The 22,983-nt window shown below is 34.1% G+C and overlaps 5 protein-coding genes across 5 annotated transcripts; 3 read left to right on the top strand and 2 right to left on the bottom strand.

The window, feature by feature from the left end:
* Window positions 1-1,049: 1,049 nt before the first annotated feature.
* LOC18030428 lies at window positions 1,050-2,250 on the top strand. The gene is made up of 3 exons (XM_006414107.2): window positions 1,050-1,618; window positions 1,713-1,885; window positions 1,982-2,250. Exons 1-3 carry the CDS (start codon window positions 1,094-1,096, stop codon window positions 2,064-2,066), a joined length of 783 nt encoding a protein of 260 aa, XP_006414170.1. The 5' UTR covers window positions 1,050-1,093; the 3' UTR covers window positions 2,067-2,250.
* Window positions 2,251-2,283: 33 nt separating this feature from the next.
* LOC18030427 (AT-hook motif nuclear-localized protein 13) lies at window positions 2,284-4,600 on the bottom strand. The gene is made up of 5 exons (XM_006414106.2): window positions 3,794-4,600; window positions 3,614-3,669; window positions 3,356-3,487; window positions 3,033-3,194; window positions 2,284-2,943 (listed from the first exon to the last, which is right to left on the bottom strand). The coding sequence occupies exons 1-5, from the start codon at window positions 4,404-4,406 to the stop codon at window positions 2,605-2,607; spliced, it is 1,302 nt and encodes a 433-aa protein (XP_006414169.1). The 5' UTR covers window positions 4,407-4,600; the 3' UTR covers window positions 2,284-2,604.
* A 2,689-nt stretch (window positions 4,601-7,289) lies between these two features.
* Window positions 7,290-9,068, top strand: LOC18030426. The gene is made up of 2 exons (XM_006414105.2): window positions 7,290-7,839; window positions 8,594-9,068. Exons 1-2 carry the CDS (start codon window positions 7,594-7,596, stop codon window positions 8,825-8,827), a joined length of 480 nt encoding a protein of 159 aa, XP_006414168.1. The 5' UTR covers window positions 7,290-7,593; the 3' UTR covers window positions 8,828-9,068.
* Window positions 9,069-11,403: 2,335 nt separating this feature from the next.
* Window positions 11,404-13,825, top strand: LOC18030425 (aluminum-activated malate transporter 12). Its single transcript, XM_006414104.2, has 6 exons — window positions 11,404-11,725; window positions 11,813-11,953; window positions 12,113-12,385; window positions 12,472-12,587; window positions 12,681-12,824; window positions 12,897-13,825. The coding sequence occupies exons 1-6, from the start codon at window positions 11,446-11,448 to the stop codon at window positions 13,614-13,616; spliced, it is 1,674 nt and encodes a 557-aa protein (XP_006414167.1). The 5' UTR covers window positions 11,404-11,445; the 3' UTR covers window positions 13,617-13,825.
* A 7,175-nt stretch (window positions 13,826-21,000) lies between these two features.
* LOC18030424 (NAC domain-containing protein 71) lies at window positions 21,001-22,165 on the bottom strand. Its single transcript, XM_006414103.1, has 4 exons — window positions 22,009-22,165; window positions 21,640-21,926; window positions 21,316-21,537; window positions 21,001-21,207 (listed from the first exon to the last, which is right to left on the bottom strand). The coding sequence occupies exons 1-4, from the start codon at window positions 22,163-22,165 to the stop codon at window positions 21,001-21,003; spliced, it is 873 nt and encodes a 290-aa protein (XP_006414166.1).
* Between the last annotated feature and the right edge of the window lie 818 nt (window positions 22,166-22,983).

The raw sequence follows: 22,983 nt of genomic DNA, 5'->3' as shown, positions 1-22,983 counted from the left end.
TCCAAAATCTTCAAAATTTCACGGATAAAACAAACCAAGAAAAGGAAATGTCATTTCGTGTGATTGTGATATTGATCAGTCACTATTCACATATTAAAACCATTTACTTGGTACAAGCACACTATATAGACATGCAGTTTAAATATGGACTAACTCTAGTGACAGTGTCTTATTGATAAACTGATAACTAATAACCGTACCACAACAATAAGGACAATCACATTCGTGTTTCCATACATGTGTTATAGTTATCACTACGACAATATAATACATGCAGCTTTTAGCATTATTGTGATCATCAGCGAAATATTTATGTTTGATAAGATAATAGAAAAAATGTTATATTAATAGTGTTGTGTTCTCAATCATTAATCATTATATATCATCTCATCGTTAAGACAATTATAGTTAATTGCAATAATTTGAAAGAAACCAAAACTACATGCAAAAGAATGATGGTCCACTAGACTTTTAATGTTGACAAAGAGGAGAAAATAAGGACATAAATCCCAAATACATGAGAAGCGTGCAAAGTGTAACACCACTGCACTACAAACTCTCAGCAAACTCCGATTTAACAAATGTCGCGATAGTTTATGATTCTGATGCGCCAATGGTTTCAATAAAGTGAAAATACAATGGTAAAGTCTGGTTTTGTAATTCTGCGTGCACAAATGAAAAACCTCTAATAGTAAAATATCCTAGGACTCATTTAAGTACGAAGAACCCCGTACAGACTAACCGGGTCCCACCATAAATTCCACTTGGCATTCAGAGAGTAGTCAATCTCGTGGGCCTTCACGTGCAAGACTTCCTCACGTGTTTTATTATCTTGTAGCCGATTTTCCCCCCTCACTATGGTCATCGCATCGGACGGCTGAGATAAAACCAACTTTAAGTCCATCACACGAAAGAGATGACGTGGAGAGAAATTGGCGCGAGATTGTAAAGTAGAGAAAAGTCAACAGATCCAACGGCTGATGTGAAACAAAAGTCAGATGAATCAATGAATCTATATATATAGCAAGAAATGAAGATTCGTTGATGGCATTTATCACTCTCGGAAGATCGAAGAGAAGAGAACAGTCTCGCGATGAAATCTCTTTTGATGAGAACCGGTTCGATGCCGGTTCAAAACCGGTTTATTCCGTCGCGGAAGGTGACGACGACAATCTCCAGGCACAACTCCGTCGAATCATTACCCAGCTACGGCAGCGAGGGATTCGCCGCCGGGGGGAAGATCTCGATCGATGTCAAGTCTACGGCGATGATGCGGAGGGTGTTATCGGAGAGTGATGTGATTAGATCTGAGAGAAGGTCTAAGAGTGTTGGATCCAAGCCTTCGCCGGCGAAAATTCCGGAGGAAGACGAGGAAATTAGGTTCGCCGATGGTTGGGGATCGTTGATCTGGGAGGAGAGTGGGCTTCCTATGGAGGAGCAAGGAATCTCCGGCGGTGGTGGTGGATCTGGTTACAGCGGCGGTAAAGGAAAGGGAAACGGAAGCAGAGGAGGCGGTTACAACGATAAGAGCAAGATCGGTGATTATTATCGAGAGATGTTGAAATCTAACCCCAATAATTCGCTTCTTCTGATGAACTACGGCAAGTTTTTGTACGAGGTACATGTCGATCATGAATCTGAGGTTTCGGATTTTCTGAATTTTGGAGAGATTATTTGATTCAAAAATTTGAAATTGGTTTTGGATAAATCAGGTGGAGAAAGATTCAGAGAGAGCAGAAGAATACTACGGGAGAGCAATACTTGAGAATCCAGGTGATGGTGAGGCATTGTCAATGTATGGAAAGATGATATGGGAAACGAAGAGAGATGAGAAGAGAGCTCAAGGTTACTTTGATCAAGCTGTTAATGCTTCTCCTGATGATTGGTACTTAAGAATTTGGATTCTTGAATTGAAATTTAGTATTCCCCCAATTTAAGTTTTCAAAATGTGAAAAAGGTTGTGTTTTTTGTAACTTTGCAGTATGGTTTTGGGATCATACGCACATTTCATGTGGGAAGCAGAGGATGAGGAAGAAGAAGAAGAACTGATGGTTTCTGCTGTTTAGAAACTCCAAAGAGTGATGGAGTCTGTGACAATGTATTATCAAACCTTTAGCGTATGTTACTTTATTTTCCTAACTCTTTTGTTTTACTTGCGATGTAATAGTAACCTGAAGAGCAATAAACATGTGTAACTCAACGAATGTAAAAATCTTAATAGAGAATAAAAAGGGCTTCTGTATAGCTTTTGTAACAAAGATTAGATCTTTGGATATTTAGAAATTAAGAAAATTAGTCACTTTGAAACTAAAGTGGATCATTCGTTGATTATATGAGAAGAAAAAAGAGAAGTCTTTATGATCATCACAATCAAAAGAAACTAAGAAACAAACTAAAAAAGAAGAATTGAAACCCTACTTAACATCTCTCTCTCTCTATTTATCTAAAACCAAAGCTAAATTAAAGAGAAGTAGGAAGAAGAAGAAGAACAAGACGAGAGAGTAAGAAAGCTCAATCTACTTATGGATAATTCTGACGGAAGAGATGTGTAAAAAGAAACAGAGAAGTAAACACGGTGAGCTCGACGACCCACGAACCATCTGATTATTGAGGATTGTGACCAGGCCAAAGATGATGGTACATCTGCATAGGCATTTGGTGAAGCTGTTGTGGTGTAGAGTTTCCAAATAGTCCGTGACTGTTGTGATTGTTGTTGTTGTTGTTGCTTCCACGGTGCAACGGAGAGTTACTTTCGTTTTCCTCTGATGACTCGCTCGAATGTTGCTGTCCCTGAGACCGAGGGCTTCCTGGTCCTTGACCACCACCACCACCACCAAAGCTCAACATATTGGCTGGTGCTGAAGCTGGCTCGGGAGTACTCTGAACACGCCCCACGCTTTGTTTCTGTTTCTTCCCATCTGGTACAAAGCTACCAACAACGACCTACATATAATAAAAACCCGAATCAAAGTGAGTGTCTTTGAAGTTTTTTGTGACTTAACTCGAGTATAAAGGTTGAGAATTTGAATAACCTGGACTTGTGATCCAGCTACTAGCATTCCAGCAACACAACCACCTACGATCTGGCCATCGGGTCTAGCCAGAGACACGCTCAAGGTACCACTTTTGGTCACAGTACCATTACTCTCAGAATTCAAGAAAGAACCTGACATAGAAATGATTTCATATGGGCCCTGAAAACCCAACACACAACATAAAACAGCTCAATGCAAGATCACACAGACAAATCACAAGACCCCTAATCAGATCAAAATTCCAGCTCCATTGATACATACAACCTAGCTCAAATCAGATCAAGAACTAAGTACTGCACAAGCACATGACAATGTTATACCTCACACTTAACCATTCCATTAGGATTATTAGCTTGACGAAGCACCACACTAGATACAGCTCCTGTAGCTGATAGAATACAGATCGCGCGTGGTCCTTGATTCGTAAACGCCATTACCTTCATAGCAATGTCCTGAATAGAATGAAACATCACAAGCTTAACCAAAAGAAACACATCAAAGAAAACAAAAACAAGCGAAACTACTCAAATCTTGGCAACTTCAAGTGTAAAGATTCAAGATTTGCAACAACACATTACCTCTCCAGTCTTGACCTCAATGACATGAGGTGTAAACCCTACTCCTCCTGTTCCTCCTGCTCACACACACACACACACACACACACAAAACCCAGAAACCTTCTAAGTAATCGAGAATTGTAAACAGTGGTTTTTGATCTGATCAAAGCGGAGAAAGATTAGATCGAGTTTTCACAGTACCTAAAGCGTCGAGCTGCTTCTTGCCGGAGCCAGGAGGACGACCTCTGTTCCGTTTAGCAGGTGGATCGGAAGAGTTCGCATTAGCTCCTCCACCGCCGCTATCTCCACCTCCTCCTCCACCGCCGTCTGTTCCGCCGCCGTACGAATTAGAAGCTGAAGGAAGAGGCGATGTCGGAGCCAAAGCAAGACCAATGTTGCCATCAGGAGCATACTTCCTAGGCCTTCCTCGTTTCTTCTTCGCCTGTTGTTGCTGCTGTTGCTCGATCCCGAATCGCATCGACTGTTGCTGGGCCGCGACGGAGGAAGGCGATCCTTCGAATCCGAGAGATTCGAGAGTTTTCTGGTCCATTTGTTGCTGCGGCTGAGGATGATGATGATGGTGATGAGGATGTTGTTGTTGCTGCTGATGGTGTTGAGGCTGATGCGGCGAGAGAGAGCCGAACGGTAATCGGTGGTGCATCGCCTGAGATGTGGAGGTGGGACCCATTAACGCGGCGGCGTTAGGGTTTCGATTGTAGGCACTCATTAGTATCCCAGGCGGTGGTTGTAGCTGCTGCTGCTGTTGTTGTTGTTGATGTTGCTGTTGCTGTTGGTGGATTTCTCTAGAATCCATCGAAGATTAGAGAAAGAAAAGGAAGAAAATTTTCAAGATTTTTTTTGGGTTAAATTTAGGGTAATTTTCTCGGAGAGAAACCCACTTTTCTGTTTTGCGAATGCCGAGAAAATAGACGAGAAAGTGCAGGTTTTTGAGTTTTAAGCGAAAGCGTGTGAGCTAGCTAACAACTCTTTCTCTCTCTATTGTTGAGTTCTTCAGAGATTATAGAGAGAGACGATCTGTGTATTATTTTCTTGATTTGATTAGAAATAAATAAAACAAATTCGAGAAACAAATCTTTGGTTTAGGGTTTTCACATTTCAGGGGATTTGGTTTCGTTTTTGTTGTGGTATTTTTTATTATTTAATTTTCATGAAATAAAACTAAACATATAATTTAAGTTAGGATTTAGTTCAAGAGAATTTTAAGGAGGAAAAATAAAAAGAGTTTGTCTTAAATGATGATGATCAGTCTATTTACACTTTGTAGTTGTAATGTACTCTTTGGATTTGGTGTCCTCCTTTAACTCTGCTCCTTTTTTTGTTTAATTAATGTATTTCAATTTTTTTTGGTTTTTTCACATAATTTGCAATGTTGCATTGAATGAACAGAACAGAGTTTGGTATTGGAAGAGAAACTAAATCGGAAATGAGATGAAGAGACATTGAAGTTGAATGTTAGGAGGGATATTATTAGTTTGGTGACCTTTTATCATTTGAGTAGAGAGTTTAAAGTCTTGACTCAAACTCTACCGAAGTGAGTACTAGACAAATAACAAAAAAAGCTTTACTAGCAAAATTTAAAAAAGAAACAAATGCACAATAATTAATAAGAGAGAATTTAATAAATTATGTGAAACTATAGATTTTGGTTTGACTGTGGGAAATCGGAAAATCCAAATAAACATGGGTTTTGTACTTTGATGTGTCAGATTTTCTTAAGTATAAGTATATCCTCATCAGATCTTAAAAACAATCACTACTTTGAAAATGACAGCAGCTTATTTTGACCATTTTGTCCTTCTCTTGCCTCATCATTTTAAGGAAAAACTCATTTTCAGAAAAAAAATGTGTATATATTATTAGTACTTATATAGATTCCAAATTAATTGACGACAAAAAAAAAATTCCAAATTAATTGACAAATTTTTATTGCTATGCTACATATAAAAAATAGACCCACTGGAATGTAAAACTAATAATATTAAAACCCACTATAGATGTCGTAGATGCTTTTCGATTCTTCATGCAGAGATGGACTGTCTCTTTTGGGCTATGTCGTACTTGAGAGATAGACAGATTATATCGGCGCATTTTCAGACTGATTGTTCGGATTTGCTGAAAATGACTGAATTTCCAGCAGATTGACCATCTTTTATGACAGAGTTGGACGCCTTCCGGATCCTTCGAGAGAGCTTTGCCGAGTGGATTTTATCATATATCCCGAAAACTTTAAATGTCCGGGCGGATAATCTTGCAAAAGGAGCTCGAGCTAAAGAAATATTTTCTCTCAAATCAATCATAACGTGCTGGTTGAGGATGGCCTGCGGATCACTCTTCTGATTAGCCAAATGTGATGTATTAATTGAGTAGGAAAAAAAAAAAACCACTATAGATTTTCTGCTGACAAACACAAAGATCCAACTTTAATTGGTTTCTGTAAATGAACAAATGTCTAACTTTCAACATGTTATTTTATTTCATATGAATATGCTTTGCTTGTGTAACGAACCCACTCGACCGTGTTATATCCACTCTTCTCCCATACCTGTCACGAGAAATTCAATCAGATTCACTGTTTGGGTTTTTTGTATTGATTCCACAAAAAACCGGTTCATTTCAAAGGACGAAAAGAGTAAGTGATCTGTATTTGGTTTTGAGATAATCATGAGAAAGCACAAAACTTTCTTCTATCTAGCACTCTAGCTAGCGGCTAAAGTGATCGACTTTATTAGACAGACAAGCAACAAAAGCAGTTGTTAAGCCATGCGCGTACCATAAGAAACCGGACACGGAAACCAGATGCTGTGAACATTGGTATCTGAAAATAGAAAAGATGTAGAGACATTTAACGAATGTTTTGAAAGTAATTTACGTGTTTATTAGATGATTCAAGTGACCCGAGATTCCTTTTGGATGTGGTCTTGTCCAAGATTTCTTTTCTATCATTGTTGAGATCAATTCGAGTTATGCACTTAGAGTGGATTCTGTTTGTCCTAGAAACTTTCTTAACCTAACAGAAACAAAAACAAAGAACAATGTATGTAACATAGAAATTGCATCCTTCATTCTTTATGAAAATCTAAAAATCATTTTTGTTTTTGGTGACAACCTAAAGCTTTTACATGTTCACTACTTTCCTTTCTTAGTTGATTCTTTTATCTTCACCTTAAAAAGGAGGAAAATGGTGGAAGACGAAATGACTCCTTATTCCTTAAGTATCGAAAATGGTGAAGATGAAGCGACTAATTTGTTTTTACGAATAGTGCCACCAAAGTTGTGAGTTGAACAAAGCAACAGCCTCGATGCAATTCAAAAGCAGAAAGTATAATCTCACTCCAAGCTCAAGCTCTAAATTTAACATCTAGATCAAGTTTTGAGAAACACTTCCCAAGAGCTAATACTAATGAAAATTCCTGTTAATAACTTCCTTAAGGTAATAATCATACCTGAGTCCAATCAAATCACAGCAGAAGAACACTAATTGGAACTCACAAGTGAATCAAAATAAGCACCTCAACAACGAAATGTGAACGCACAAGCTACATTGGAGGCGGGTGGACTTTTCTTAATGGGCCGAACTCTCACTAGTGTGGCCCGTTAAGTAAATTAGAAAATTTACCGCGCCGTAAAATTGAAGATGGATTAGATTTAGAAAAATAGAAAAAGGCGCAAAAGCAAAGAGCCAAAGAAGAAGAAGAAGATCCTTCTGGATCCAATTTCCTCCATTTTCGTCGCAGAGATTGTGTGTGGAGAGAGATTTGCGTGTTTAGAGACTGGTCTGAAGATTGACGGATTCGCGCCTAATTGGGAAAGTGTGAAGAAGTAGAAATTAGGTTTAACGAAGCAGTTTTCAAAACCCTAAGTATATGTCTTCCGATATCAATCTCAACCTCTGGGAGAGACATTTGTGTATCTGATCTAGTGAAGGATTGGTTTTGGTGTTCGGATTTGATTTGGGTGAGTTTGATTTCTTCTGGGTTAAAATGGGGTTTCTTAAGAAGTTGGCTGGTGTGTTTGGATTTGGGCAGGAAGTTGTGAGAAATGAGGAGGATGAGAGTACCGGAATCGATTCCGGTGACGGAGATAAACGACGGGAAGATAACCAGCCGAAATTTCGTGAAACCGGGTTACCAAGGAAAGGATTCGGAGTTCCGGTTCAAGTCGCCGTCGAAAGGTCTCAACTTGGTCCTGTTCTTCAGCCTTGCTTCGCCGGAGACGGTGGTATTCAGGTTCGGGAATTTTCAGATTCTGGAGCTCTTGTTATAGTTTGATTGATGGATGATTGCTCTATGCAAGTCTGGAAATTGGCTTAGTACAAAAGTTCTAACATTTAGTTAGTTCTCTGATTGATTAGGTTTGATAACTCTAAAATGTGAGAATTGCTAGAAAAGATCCCTCCTTTACTTCTACTTTAACCTTTGATGATCATAGATCATGTTCTACATAGTCCTTAGCTTGATTTTCTTAGTATGATTTACAAAATTGTTATCAATATTTCTGTTCTTTGGCTGACGCTTTACCGATCAGTTGCTTTAGTTTGATTGCTCAGAAACCAATTCTCCGATTGAACTGTTGAACTAGATTTCCTTATGTGTAGATAGTTCACTGTCTCGTTCATTTTCTTCATAGACACTTGTAAGTGAAACCCATTGATAATCCTAACAGTTCACTGCAGACGTAAAGACAATCTGTACAAAGCAAGTTCTCTTATATCACTTTCTATGTAGTGAAAGTGAAAGTGAAACTGTAACCTTTTCTATAGTTTTCTACAACTTTATTGGCTCACATTGTCTCTTTTCTATGACTTTATTGGTTTACTTTTTAGTTCCTCTCAGAATGCGATAAACATTTTCAACCGAATCCCGGTCTTGATTCCCAACGTTAAATTTCTAAGCCATTAGGTCACTTGATCACTGTGTACTTAGTTAAGAGATTGCCTTATCTTCTGGTACTGTGTTATAGTTCTCTCTTGTACTGAATCAGGGACTAAGGTGGTACACCAAACGGCTAAGGATTGATGAAGATGGAGATGTTGCGGATGAGTTTTTGGAAGAGGGAGAGAAACAGACAAACGCTGAAGATAATAACTTAAAGACTATGCCAAGACTCGAAGCCAAGCGCAAAACAAAACCTGCAAAAGTAAGAAGACTAGTTGTGTCTTCCGATGGGAAACTCCAGCAATGCATTGAACATCAAGGAAGATTACTTATAGTATGAATGATTTGAAGAACATAGAGAGGTTTAGGACAGGTTTTGTTTCATCAGCATTTCAAATCTTGGTATCAAAGAATAGAAGAAAACCTCTTGTGATGATTATTGATTTGATTCTACAATGAGATTAATTTTATAACTAGACAGTCGATTGGTTTTGGGAATTGTTTTACACTTAGACTTTGTATTATTACTACGGGTTCTTCTTTGTGTTTATACATATATGATCAGTCTATTTTGGCTTAAACATGAACACAAGTTTCTTTTTTTGACCTTTGTATTTGTAATTTCATTTTTCGAGAACTATCTTTTCTTCTGCCACGAGGAGATGAGAGAACCCACATGAGCGACGTGGACAACACACGAGAAATCTGGAAATCTCAAAGATTCAATTCAACCAACACAACACCCTTAAAAGTAAAGGAACAGCTGTTCTGTTTTATACAAAGATCTCTCCTTGACACAACACTACAAAGAGAATCGTATGTGATTTTAAACTTTACTGCACTTTTCTATAAATTAAATCACTAATGTGACCACAAAACTCGTTGTAGAATTAAAATTATTTACAGTGAAAAAATCTAGTTGAGCTAGAAAATAAAAGGTTCGCAACTGTAAATCAATTTTTTTTGTAAACATCGATCACCCATTATAGTTTTTTTTTGGTGCATTTAGTAACAATGAATATAAATTCATTTTTATGATAGATTACGGCGCCAAAAAGATAGTGATTCACAATGTAGATTTAGAATAAAATTTCACTACAAAATTTCAAAAATTCTTTGGTCAATTAACCAACCAGCCACAACTAATTTCCTTTGGAGGGTAAATTCATAAATTTAGTAGCTCCAAAAGACTCCCAACAGATTTTATTTTAATGAGCTGTATATCAAATCAAACTCACAAGTCGCACCCGTGTCATCCATTAATATTGTTCACGTTTCTTTTTCCCTTTTGGTAGAAGAATACGGTAAGAGATTAAAGAGTTTTATATTTCGTGAAAATACGATATTTTTAACAATGCTAATTATTTTATAACATAATGTGATTTAAAACCCAAATTATAAAAGAATTAGTTGTCCCCGTGCAATAAAAAGAAGGTATACATGTGTTATGTGTGACAGTGTCACCGTTGGTACGGCTTTATAAGATACAAAAGGTCAACTTTAGTTGAGAGTTGAGACGGTGATAACTTGTTCAAGACTTTCGTAGATGTATTATGATTTATCCCACAACTATACGTTATATCTAGAAATCAATTATGCATGCAAGAAAATTATATATAAGCTTTAAATTGTATTTTTCTTTGTCACCACTAAATTATTTTTTACTAATGAAACCATTGATCGTTTATATATTCATCATAGGGGCAATAAATTTTGAATTTGTATAATTGTATTTGTATTTGGGTAGATTGTTTGCATTATTTATTCGTCTATTAATATGTGATTTTCATTGTCGTGTTTTAAATAAAATTCGTGTAAGGACTTTGCATATTCAATCTCTTTTTTTACCTAACACAACAACTTATTATCGGTCCGTTCATAACTAATTCGCATCCTCGCCTTAGTCGCCTACACGGCTACATAATCAAAATGATAAAAACAGTTAGTAGTATTTGATTATGTTAGACTGCTGACAAAATAAAAAGATTATGTTAGACTAATGTAACTAAAAGTGCATGTACTCTTGTGTTCTTAATTTAAGAGGACAACATAGATAACCAAGATCTAGCTAGTTTTTCGAACTACCTAGTTTTAACAATATTAGTCTTAATGGGGTTACACACGCATGCAAATAATCATACAAATGGACAAATGGTAGTGTATAGAATAATAATGTAATTGGATCTCTAATTCTATAATTAATACTATAATTATGGAACGTATGTGAGTTTAATATCTTTTTCAATAACTTTTGACTTAGTTTTTTCATCAATCTTGTGAATAACAGAGAAAAAGATAGTCTTTAATTTAATATTAACACCAATAATTGCAAGTCATGTGAAACCTATCAATCTAATCTTTCCTCACTTGCCAAAAGATAATCTTATTTTTGTATCTTTTAAAAGTAATTATGTAAAAAGCATATACATATATAGAGGTAAAAAGTAACATCACGAGATTTTTGTATTTCCTAAGAATGTTGAATAAAACACAAATTATGTTGGCAGTAATAAATGCTAGATATAGTAAAATTATAAAACAATTGAAAAAAACGTTACGTGAAATATAATAAAATGATCATTAAGCGAAACTGCATATATAAAATCATGTATTATACCATAAAATGATTAATAAATTTAGATAAATATAATCGTTATTTCTAAAAGTCATAAGACACGTTAAAAAACTATTACCAATCGAAACCTCAATGAATGAGATTCTTGTAGTTCAACCAACACAATCACACGTATTAACTTATTTCTTCTGGCCAGCTCTATGATATATGCATTGCACGCAAACTAATCCATCACTTTCTCTATATATACACATATTACATATACACACACAGAGAGCTATATATATAGAGAGTAACGCAATAACATAACAACACTTTCTATTCTTGTATATAAATTCTTATTAGAAAATAAAGAGAGAGAACCATTTTTTCTCTCCCTCAAAATGTCCAACAAGGTTCACGTAGGGAGCATTGAGATGGAGGAAGGTTTGAGAAAGACGAAGTGGAAATTTTCAGAACCTTCCGAGCAAATCAAGAAAATTCCGAAGAGGCTTTGGAATGTTGGGAAAGAAGATCCAAGGAGGGTTATACATGCACTTAAAGTAGGTCTTTCCTTAACGCTTGTCTCTTTGCTATATCTCATGGAGCCTCTCTTCAAAGGAATTGGAAGCAATGCCATTTGGGCCGTCATGACCGTCGTTGTTGTCCTCGAGTTCTCTGCCGGTAACAATCCGGGCATAAATATATACAATACAATTAGTGATGTAATTAAGTGTAATCAACGTTTGTTTGACATTCTTGATTCTTTAGGTGCAACGTTGTGCAAAGGGCTCAATAGAGGATTAGGGACACTAATTGCGGGATCTTTGGCATTTTTTATTGAGTTTGTAGCTAATGATTCCGGAAAAGTTCTTCGAGCTATATTCATTGGCACTGCTGTTTTTATCATAGGTAAGCATTTTCTTTTCACAATTTTTCTCATAAACATTTAATTACCCGGTAAGTTTGATGCATTTTTAGTTATACAATTTTAAGTCTCTAACCATAAACTAATCTCAATAGTCCAACAATAAATCTACTAATTTATGTTGTCTTTCTAATCATTTACAGGAGCGGCCGCAACTTATATAAGATTTATACCATATATAAAGAAGAACTACGATTATGGCGTTGTGATATTTCTCTTGACATTCAATCTTATAACGGTTTCGAGCTATCGAGTAGACAGTGTGATAAACATAGCACACGATAGATTCTACACTATAGCCATCGGTTGTGGAATTTGTCTTTTCATGAGCCTTATGGTTTTTCCTATTTGGTCCGGTGAAGATCTCCACAAAACCACTATCGGCAAACTCCAGGGTCTCTCTCGCTCCATAGAAGGTATGTAACATATGTATGTTAAATATTCAAAGATTAATAAATACATAAATTATGTCCGCTTTTAATTTTTGTGTTTGTTCGTATAGCATGTGTGAGTGAGTACTTTGAGGAGAAAGAGATGTTAGAAACATCCGATTCAAAAGACAGAATTTATGAAGGTTATCAAGCTGTTTTGGATTCTAAATCCATCGATGAAACACTTGTAAGTCTTTTTTATACATAGTTCTTTGTTTTTAAATAAATAAATTAAAAACACGAAATATAATTAGTTTTTATGAAATGAAAAATGGAACAGGCATCATATGCAAATTGGGAGCCAAGACACACGAGACGATGTCATAGGTTTCCATGTCAACAATATGTTAAAGTTGGAGCTGTTCTTCGTCAATTTGGTTACACTGTTGTTGCTCTTCACGGTTGCTTACAAACTGAGATTCAAGTAAGCATAACTATATATATTTAGTAATGTGTATTTGTAATTAGATTAAATTAATTTTTATTTGTTTTCAAGACTCCTAGATCAGTTCGTGCGCTTTTCAAAGATCCTTGTGTAAGATTAGCCGGAGAAGTGTGCAAAGCTTTGTCGGAACTGGCAGATAGCATCTCCAACCACCGTCACTGTTCACCGGAGATTCTCTCCGATCATCTCCACGTGGCACTCCAAGACCTTAATTCCGCTATCAAGTCTCAGCCTAAACTCTTCCTCGGCTCCAATCTCCATCGCAACAACAATAAACACCAAAACGGTACCGTATCACAACGCAACAACCATAACCATGAGAAAGACATAAACGGCAACGTTTTTACAGAAACCGGTTCACGTCACCATAAAACTACGGAAACCGGTTTACGCCAAGGCCAAAACGGCGCCGTTTCGTTATCGAGCTTCAGGACGGACACGTCAGCTTTGATGGAGTATCGGAGATCGTTCAAGAACAACAATAGCTCTGAGATGTCGTCGTCGGCGGGAGAGAGGAGGATGTTACGGCCGCAGCTGAGCAAAATCGCGGTGATGACGAGCCTCGAATTCTCGGAGGCTTTGCCGTTCGCGGCGTTTGCGTCGTTGCTGGTGGAGATGGTGGCGAGGCTTGATAATGTAATCGAGGAAGTGGAGGAATTGGGAAGGATCGCCTGTTTTAAGGAGTACGATAACACAAGAGATCCGACGGCTGACGATGTTCGATGCGAGAAACCGGCGAATGTTGTGATCAGTGTCGGCGCCGCGGAATGAAGCAACGACCGGCGAGAAGTAAATTGTAGATTTTTGTTTTTCTTTGGATCTACATATTTAGGTGTTATATTAGAGAAGACGTAGATGAATTAAACCGATCGGTATAATGGATCGATGATGCGATTTGATTTGGTTTGGTATGATTCGGTTTCCTCCATTATACTATGATGGAATCGTTGCGTTTTCATAATTTTACTAATAAGAGATATTTGCAAGTGAAAATTCTTTACACTAGCGTTTAAGGGTGATGAAATGACAAACCTAACCTAACATACATATGGATCAGCTTACTAGACTAACCTTATAAAGTTGCTTTAATTCCTTTTTATCCAACTATTCAAAATTATTACGAAAATGTTATTCTGGTTAATAAAAATAAAAAAAAAAATTTTTTAACCAACTGTTCAAAATTATTACGAAAATACCATTTTCGTTAATAAAAATTTTAAAAAATTGATATTTTTTATCCACCTGTTCAACTTATTACGAAAATACCATTATGATTAGTAAAAATTTTAAAAAATTGATTTTTTTATCCAGCTGTTCAAAATTATTACAAAAATGCCATTCTGATTAATAAAAATTAAAAAATTGATTTTCTTTTATTATTTCTACAAAAAAACGAGTACAAGTATATTTCTACAAGAAAAGAAAATAAAAATCTGATTATTAAAAAAAAACCCTAATTTGGTTCTTGTCGCCGTTGTAGAAGAAGAAGAAGAAGACTGCGCCGAAGATTGGTTCTTGTCACCGGCGTCTCTGCGGCACGAAGATACGGTCCCATCAGCTTTGAATCTTCCACCGTCGCAGCTTCCTCGCTTTCCATGTAGAGCTTCTTGATAGGCAAACATAGTGATTTCTCCTCTGGCTCGAAAGATTCCGGTTAGCAGCTTCTCTCTTTTCGCAGCTTTCCTTTTTTTGGAGCTTTCTCCTTCCTTCTCCTTTTTTATCTCTTCACAGCTTCCCTCTTTTTCGCAGATCCACACAGATCTTGGTGTTGGAGATCTCATAAATATTTGGCATGACTCTTTAGCAGCATTCTCGCCGCGTCGCGCACAACCGCAGTGGACAGACGTTGTTTCGATGGAATGGTGGTGTTGTGGAGGTTGTCGGCGGCGTAAATTTTCTGTAAAAACCGTATCCCTAATTTTTTTTTCAGGTACGTTTGGTAGATATATTTGGAAATCGATATTGTAAAGTTCATAATATGTGATGGTAGATTTATTTGAAAAACGATATGTAGTTTGGTAGATTATTAGTTATTTGATGATAGATATATTTAGAAAACGAAATATGGTTTGGTAGATTTATTAGTTATTTGATGGTAAAATTATTTTAAAAAATGATGTCGTTTAGTAGATTTATTAGTCATCTAATGATAGACTTATTTGTAAAACGATGTGGTTTGGTAGATTTATTAGTCATTTAATGGTAACTTATTTGAAAAATGATTTGTGTTTGGTAGATTTATTAGTTATTTATGGTAGATTTATCAGTCGTATATATTTGAATTTTATATACGAATGACAGTATTTGTTTATTTTTTTCTGACAGATTATGGGCTTTGCCATGGTGAATAAATATTTGATGGGATATCCAGCATCGATCCGACATGTTTTACTATGAATTGTAGATTTGCATTTGGTAGATTTGTTTTGAAATAATGGTAGATTTATTATTAAATTGATGGTATATCTATATTTTGAAATTTGTAAAAATGATAATTAGATTTTAAATGATAATATTGTTGTTTTCAAATTATATTTGTCGTAAAACATTGACCCAGACATTTTTACATTTTTACCACATTTGCTAGTAATGTTATTATTCAATTTAATTTATTTCTTTACTTTCACTATGATGTATATCATAACTGAATAAAATTTTAATCAAAACACATGACTAAAATCATTTGACATTGTGATGTTGTAAGAGTTTATGTAAATAGAGTTAAATGTAACAAATATTCAAAAATAAAAATAAAAAAATCATAAGTTAAGAGATAGTTATTACAGATATGACATATATGTTCAAAGTTAATATGAAAAACAAAGTTATCTTAGAGAAAAGATATATCATAGAAAAAATATTCATGTTAGAAATTTTTGACCATTGATTATGGCATCTATATCGTAAAGACCAATAATCATTTGTGATCGAATCACAGTTAACCGACATAATCTTAGCAAACTCATGCAAAAAAACGTCAATGGTAACAAAACCAACTCAAATATAACCATAGAACAAGTCTACCATATGTACGAAACCTGTTTAACATACGACACTTCAAAACAAGTCTACCACACCTCTGGTTTTTTCGTAGATAGGACAATACTTTTAGGACAAAAAAAAGTAATTTTAATCTATAAAGTCAAATGTCTGCCAAACATTAACAACTAAGTCTACCTCAAGCATGAAAAATAACTCTACCATATAAACAAGTCTACCATAAGCACCTCATATGTCTACCAGATCGAGGTTATCTTTGTAAATACCAAACTTAATTAATCTACCACATGATTGCTATAAGAAGTCTACCATACGTACGATAACTCTACCAGATTACATAAACTCTACCAAACAAACAAATATATCTACCAATATTCTGTAAGTCTACCTCATGTAACAAATAATCTACCACTCAACGGAATGAATTTTATTTGAATTTAAATCTACCACAAAACAAACATATCTACCACAAAACAAATTAATCTACCAACATTCTGTAAGTCTACCTCATGTAACAAATAATCTACCACTCACCGGAATGAATTTTACTTGAATTTAAATCTACCACAAAACAAACATATCTACCACAAAAGCGAAAAATCTACCAACAAGATATAACTCTACCATAAAACAGATATATCTACCATCACGTATTGACACCTTTTTTTCACATAAATCTACTGCCAAAGGACATAAGTCTACCAACTCAGAAAATAAATCTACCTCATTGTCAATAAATCTACCGAGAAAGTCAACTATGCGAGAAAGTCAACGCTTTCTTTAACAAGTCTACCAACACGTTTGACAAGTCTGCCATTCATAACAACAAATCTACCGAAACATAATAAATCTACATCTCATCGTCAAAAATCTACCAAGATAAGTCTACCAACATTTGTAAACTCTATCAACTCTCGAATAAATCTACCATCGACCTAATAATTCTACCGACAAAATTTTTGCGTTGACCAAAATTTGATAAGTCTACCGTCAAAGCCTGGAGACTTATCAAATTTTCAGCGCTATAATCTGCCTACGTGGCATTAAAAAGTAATGACATTTTCGTAATTAGGTTTTTTTCAACAAAGGCGAAAAAGGTGTTTTGGGTATGCTAAGTTAGTTTTGTAAAAAAAATAAAAGTGCGCTAAACAAGTAATATAGATACTTTCTAAGGTTAGTGTAGTAATCCTCCCTATTTGTAATTACTGTTCATGCCTAATTGCTTTTTTTTTTAAGCTATCAGTTTTTTGAATAAAAAAAATGCATACGTGATGTGTTTCGGTGTGAATTAGAGATATGTTAGGTCAATGTGAAATACAAAAATAAAAATGTTATGCCTTGAGACCAATTATTTATTTAAAATAAAATATTATCAATCTTATATTTTTAACTACTACGTTTTTAAGGATTCCAAAAATATATTGCTCTACCGTATATTCAAGATTTGAACATTTTACGTTTGTAAATCAACAATCAGATCAAAAATTATTTATTTTTTTATCAGTCAAATCAATTTCAATAAAAAAAAATCTGACTGTCGAATCTCAGTTGTTTCCTGAAACAATCTGAAACTTGCTTATAGTTCCACCGGCAACCGCCATAATTAAAATATCGCTCCCAGTCATGCTCAAACTCCAGTGAAACTCCTTTATCTTTATTCCAATTGTGGTTGGGAACCAATTTAGGATATCACAGTTTTCCAAATCCACAATCACAAATAATACACTTTAACTCTCCTATTATAATCATAAAAAACTTGGACTTCGTTTAATAAGAATCATAATTCAAATCCAAAAAAGCATAATACTGATAAGAGGAAGTGATGAGTTCCTTGGTCATTATACCTTAACTGTTTTGGGACCAGATTAAACCCTAATTTGATGAAAAAATAATCAGTACAATTTCCAAATTCTTCTGTATAGAGTCTATAGATCAGAAAATTAGTTATTTAAGAATACCCACTTGTAGTCCTAGAGAAAATAAAACAATGTATGTGATTTTGACACTTTTTTATGTTTTTGTTATTCAATTTCATTCTCAATTTTATATATATTTTTTTCTCTTATATTTGTGTTTAAGATGAGAAGTTTCTCTGATCTTTGATAGTCGTCATAACTGCGTATGCTATTTGATCATTTCATTTTGTTGACTTTCCATTGATACCATTTAGCTATGGACACAATTTACTACTTAATTCACACCATAACGTATTTAAATCATGTTTCTCAAGTCATTTTTAAAAGTAATATATTTTTATTTTATTTTATATAAAGTGCAAAAGATAGTAGAAAAGGAAAAATATCATCAAAACGCTCTAAAAATTGAAGAAATGCAAAGTTTAAATATTGATTCATCTTTATACGAAAGACAATTATTGTGCACTAACAAAACCCAAAAATCATAAACAAAACTAGTTACAAACCTTCTGGTTAATCTGGAAATGAAGAGCTCCATGGGTCCATGTTCCATGGCTCTTATACCATGAAGGTGGAAGCACAAAACTTAAACTTAAGGGAAACACTATTACAAATTGCTTTGATTTCTTTTTGGTTCAACCTTACAAAAGTGTTTTCATGGGTATTTATACAATAAAACATCAAAACGCAAAACTCTATATGAATATGAACATATGGCATGATCAAGTTTCATCTAGAGGATTAAGAGTTGTAAATTGATTATGCAGTGTGATCTTCCTTGAGTTGATTTTGCTCTGATTCGATGTACAGTAGAACCTCTATAAATTAATACTCGATAAATTAATAATCACTATAAATTAATAAATTTTGCTGGTCCCAAGTCGGGCCAATGTAAAAATCCATCAAATTCGATAAGATAATAAGATAATAATTTTTTTTGAAACCCTTATGTAAATATATGGTCCCAACAAAAACATAAATTAATAATGATATAAATTTCTGAAAATATATATAAATTTAATATTCTAAAATATGACTAATGTGTTCATTTTTAGTTAAAGTTAAAATCTCATTGGTTCTCATCTCTCTAATTATTATATCAGTAACTCTTATTGCGGTTTTACTATATATATTCAAAATTTATGATGATTTTTTGATGTGATAATTGATTTTCTTACATATAAATGTTTTTAAATGTATTGTAGTGTTATCTACAATTTTATCATCAATAATACTGATAGTAGCCATAGTTTTTTTTATAAATTTTATACTTATGAACATGTATATTTTTATATGGATAATCCAATATGGTGAAAACTATTTTATTGTGATAGTTATGATTTTTAATCATAATTTATATTATGATATTTGTTAAAATTTTAAAATATAACATTATTCCAAAATAATTTTTAGAAAATTATATGCAAAAAGTAATTTTTCTCTATAAATTAATATCACGATAAATTAATAAAATATCATGGTCCCAACATTATTAATTTAAAGAGGTTTTACTGTATTCTGGTTTTGTCATGTTGTGGAAGAGATGCTCTACTTTTAACTGATTGATAAATATTTACTATGTTTATTAGATTATCCAAATATCAGAAGATTCAGAACAATGGTAAAATGCAATGAATTTTGTCATGCGGGTGCATTTCAAAAATTTAGCATAAAGATAGTTACAGATACACATATTTCACATCAGATTAAGATCAATACGAAAAAAGAAATTAGAGACTTGATAATTCGTTAGTGAATAAGAGTTATCTATGAAAAGTATCGTTACAATCACTTCTTTTGTTATATCATTTTTACTATGTAACACATATATCTAATTATATAATAACTTGTTTTCTTAAAATTCTGTAAGACTTTGTAATTCTAACTTAAAATATAAAAAAAATTTGCCAGTAGAAAAAAAATATATCTTTATTAGTCCAAAACTGATCAACGAGATTGATAAAAATATCTATCTATCACTGATGCAATATACCATATTTGCAACGGAAGATAAGTTTTGGTTGAAAATGGCACTGTCCTAGAAGAATTCTGTCCTCTTACCTATGCGTTTAATCACCAACACTTTCATGGCTCAAATATTTCTAATAGGGCCTCTGATCAATTCATTTGGTGCCACCACATCAATATCCCAAAGCATGAATCTATCCTTCTGAGTCATACAATTTCTCTGAATCTCAACTCATGCATCCCACGCTTCTAAGTCGTATAAACTTGTTGTGATGTATAAAAAAAAATTAGCCAATTCCTAAAAGTAATCGAGTCACAAATTAGAATAAGAAAATTTGCTATGAAACAAAAAAAAACAATAAATTTTATTGTGAAAAATTAATGTGAATAAAAATAAATTTAACTCTCCAAAAATAATAGAGTCATGAATCAAAATAAGAAAAATTATGTAAAATAATTTTTTTCTGAAAGAATGAAATGTAAAAATGCTGGTTATAAGACAAAATATAACTAAAGCTCTCCAACAAGTGTAAAATGCAAACTTTTAGGCTTTACATCTTTAAAACAAATGCTGCGTCACATTTACCTCTTTCTACGTATATAATATATAGTTTCAGATTTTTGTATATGCTTCGTTTTCTTTTTTCCAAATTCCCTTTATGGGTGTTCAAAACCATTCCTTTGGATAACTTTTAAAAATATGAAATGGTCCCAAATCAATTGCTTTTTATTGAAAAAAAAATGTTTCTTTTTATGCAAATGATTGTTATCACTTCAAGAAGTTGGTTTAAAAGTTATAAGTTTGGTCCAATTAAATGATTGGGAGAAATGGAAAGAAGGCATCTCCAAGGCAATCATTCTCCAACTCAACTCTATCTCGAACCATTTACTAATTCCATCTATACTCGCCTATTCTGCGATCGGTATAATTGCTCTGTTTTGGCTTCGATTGCTCTGTTTTGGTTGATAGTTTGTAATCTATATAGCTTTTCTTATTTGCCACTTTGTAAATAAAGAAAATTTCTTTTGTTGATAAATAATATTAAGACTATGATATAATCCTATAAAGTTTTTTTGAAATAAGGAATTTGAAATACTCATTAAGCTTACAATATATTCATTAGTATAAAGTAAATTAAACCAAAACCAAAATAAAATGCAAGAGAATCCAAAGTTATGACAAACCAAGTTGATCATTCTTCCGAAAATCCAACGTTAAAAGGTGTTTTTTTTTGTCCTGAAGAGAGACCAACACATCTTTCCTTTCTAAGCTAGAAAAGGTTTGTGTAATGGAACGAGCTGGTTTGGTCGTATTCATAATTTGTCCAAGAACTTGGTTGTACTGATTGTTCAATCTCCTGACCAACGTTCAAATAAGAAGAACCCGTCGGAAACTCCACGTGGTGATTCGCCGAGGTGACTTGAAAATGATAGTTGGGTAAGTACTCAGAAGCAACCTCATGTATTTGAGGATAATCCTATAAGTAGATACCACAACGCCAAATCAGAACAGTATTGTGTATGCAAAACTGGTTTAGGGTTTAATTTTTTTTTTTTTAGGGTTTAAAATATTATTAGTAGGTTACCTTTGAGGAATCAAGGATGAAATCAGGAGAAATCCAAATGCTAGAAGAGTCGTTTGTAGTTGAAGATTCAGGTTTGAATGATTGAAACTGCGTCGTTTCATCACGACAAGGAGATGTCGCTAGGCTAGAGTAACCCGAACCAGTTGCTTGTTCGTTTTTGTTTTTCAATGCTTTGGCCTTGCGTTCGTTCTTCTTTACTACGCGACATAACGCGAAAGCTTCCTGAAAATTCACACATATAGTTTTAAGGTTTCTTTTCATTAATTCAAGAAATGAATATATTATGGAGTTGGATCAAATTTTAACAAATTATAAGTTTCTTACCTTAAAATTAGATGATTTTTGTGAAAGATCATCATCGCATAGACGATATTCATGCATAAACCAATTAGTTCTATCTCCTAGTGGGGCACGGCCTTCATAGAAAACAAGTGTTTTGCGGTATCCGGTTAAAGCACACGACGATTTACAAGTGATTTTCCGGTCTTTACCGGTTGCTTTCCAATAACCGGCTTTTGTAGCTCTATTGGTTCGAGAACCGTTGGTGTACTTTTTGTCCCTTGGACAGAAAAAGAACCATTCCATATCTCTATTCGGAAGGAAAGATTTATCTAAAAAGACAAAGATAAATTATAAATAATAATAATATCAAAATTTATAGCATTCAAAACATGTTTTCTTAATTGCAATTACCTGGTAACTCCCAAGGCTCGAATTTGTATAAATCGATTTCGGGAATGACTTCGAGCTCGATCTCGAGACCTTCTACTTTTCTACTTAAGTAATAGCCAATGAGCTCTTCATCAGTTGGATGAAATCTAAATCCTGGAGGTAAACATGAACTTCCCATTTGCAGAATTCACACTTGTTGCTTGCGACACAAGAGAGGTGTAGCGATCAAATAATTAGCTAAGTGCCGAAACTAAATCTATTAAATATTTGGAAAATCCAAAAATATAAACGTTTTTCGACAGTTGATTTGTTCTTAAGAAAAGGACGTTGCAGCTCACGTTGATTGCATCCTTTTTGTGACAAGATCATTGTCTAAAAGAATCGTATGATTACAAAATAAACCAACCCTAATTACCCGAAATTCCCTTTTTGTTATTTAACTAGTACAGCAAACAGTATAGACACAAATTTAAGGTAAAAAAAAAATTGAAATAACGAAAAATAGAAGTCGGTTTGAATTTGAAAGAAGAGGTAACCGCTACGACGGGTCAAAGACACTGACCGAAGAAAAAGGGATTATCTATATAAGCAATCAAAAGTGATTAGTGAGTAATTGAATTAAGATAGTGATTAAGAGAAGAGAAGGTTGGTAGAGTATTGAATGGTTGTGGAGCGATTGATATATATAGCACAATGGTTTGAACTTTGAACTTTGAAATAGAAATATAAATTTACTTACTTATTAACCATTTAATATTCAGAAGAAAAATAACGAGTCACCGAAAGCACATAAAGACATTGCTTGTCTTAAGAGTTCCCAAAATTCCAAAAGAAGTTGGACCCACCTGGTCTCAAAGGCTAATAGACTTGTTCACACTTCAACGATAATATGATAACCCATTCCGTATTATATGACCTATCATTAATCACAACTTATCGTTTTAATTTTCAACTATATGATACGTGGTTTCAAAACGATGTTTTTGTATTTATGTC

Source organism: Eutrema salsugineum, unplaced genomic scaffold (genome assembly GCF_000478725.1).
Source record: "Eutrema salsugineum unplaced genomic scaffold, Eutsalg1_0 scaffold_1, whole genome shotgun sequence".
In the NCBI taxonomy this organism is placed as follows: domain Eukaryota; kingdom Viridiplantae; phylum Streptophyta; class Magnoliopsida; order Brassicales; family Brassicaceae; genus Eutrema; species Eutrema salsugineum.
The sequence above is the reverse complement of the archived record's forward strand: the minus strand, read 5'-3'. Positions and strand labels throughout refer to the sequence as shown.

Excerpts from the sequence above, each read along its gene's own strand:
- LOC18030426 (XM_006414105.2), top strand. The coding sequence starts at position 7,594 with ATGGGGTTTCTTAAGAAGTTGGCTGGTGTGTTTGGATTTGGGCAGGAA. Across the intron at positions 7,840-8,593 it reads CCGGAGACGGTGGTATTCAG|GGACTAAGGTGGTACACCAA; the intron begins GTTCGGGAATTT and ends GTACTGAATCAG.
- LOC18030428 (XM_006414107.2), top strand. The coding sequence starts at position 1,094 with ATGAAATCTCTTTTGATGAGAACCGGTTCGATGCCGGTTCAAAACCGG. Across the intron at positions 1,619-1,712 it reads ACGGCAAGTTTTTGTACGAG|GTGGAGAAAGATTCAGAGAG; the intron begins GTACATGTCGAT and ends TGGATAAATCAG. Across the intron at positions 1,886-1,981 it reads AATGCTTCTCCTGATGATTG|TATGGTTTTGGGATCATACG; the intron begins GTACTTAAGAAT and ends GTAACTTTGCAG.
- LOC18030427 (XM_006414106.2), bottom strand. The coding sequence starts at position 4,406 with ATGGATTCTAGAGAAATCCACCAACAGCAACAGCAACATCAACAACAA. Across the intron at positions 3,195-3,355 it reads ATGGAATGGTTAAGTGTGAG|GGCCCATATGAAATCATTTC; the intron begins GTATAACATTGT and ends TTGGGTTTTCAG. Across the intron at positions 2,944-3,032 it reads TAGCTGGATCACAAGTCCAG|GTCGTTGTTGGTAGCTTTGT; the intron begins GTTATTCAAATT and ends TATTATATGTAG.
- LOC18030424 (XM_006414103.1), bottom strand. The coding sequence starts at position 22,165 with ATGGGAAGTTCATGTTTACCTCCAGGATTTAGATTTCATCCAACTGAT. Across the intron at positions 21,927-22,008 it reads CGAGCCTTGGGAGTTACCAG|ATAAATCTTTCCTTCCGAAT; the intron begins GTAATTGCAATT and ends TTGTCTTTTTAG. Across the intron at positions 21,208-21,315 it reads TCATCCTTGATTCCTCAAAG|GATTATCCTCAAATACATGA; the intron begins GTAACCTACTAA and ends ATCTACTTATAG.
- LOC18030425 (XM_006414104.2), top strand. The coding sequence starts at position 11,446 with ATGTCCAACAAGGTTCACGTAGGGAGCATTGAGATGGAGGAAGGTTTG. Across the intron at positions 11,726-11,812 it reads TGTCCTCGAGTTCTCTGCCG|GTGCAACGTTGTGCAAAGGG; the intron begins GTAACAATCCGG and ends TTGATTCTTTAG. Across the intron at positions 12,588-12,680 it reads AATCCATCGATGAAACACTT|GCATCATATGCAAATTGGGA; the intron begins GTAAGTCTTTTT and ends AAAATGGAACAG.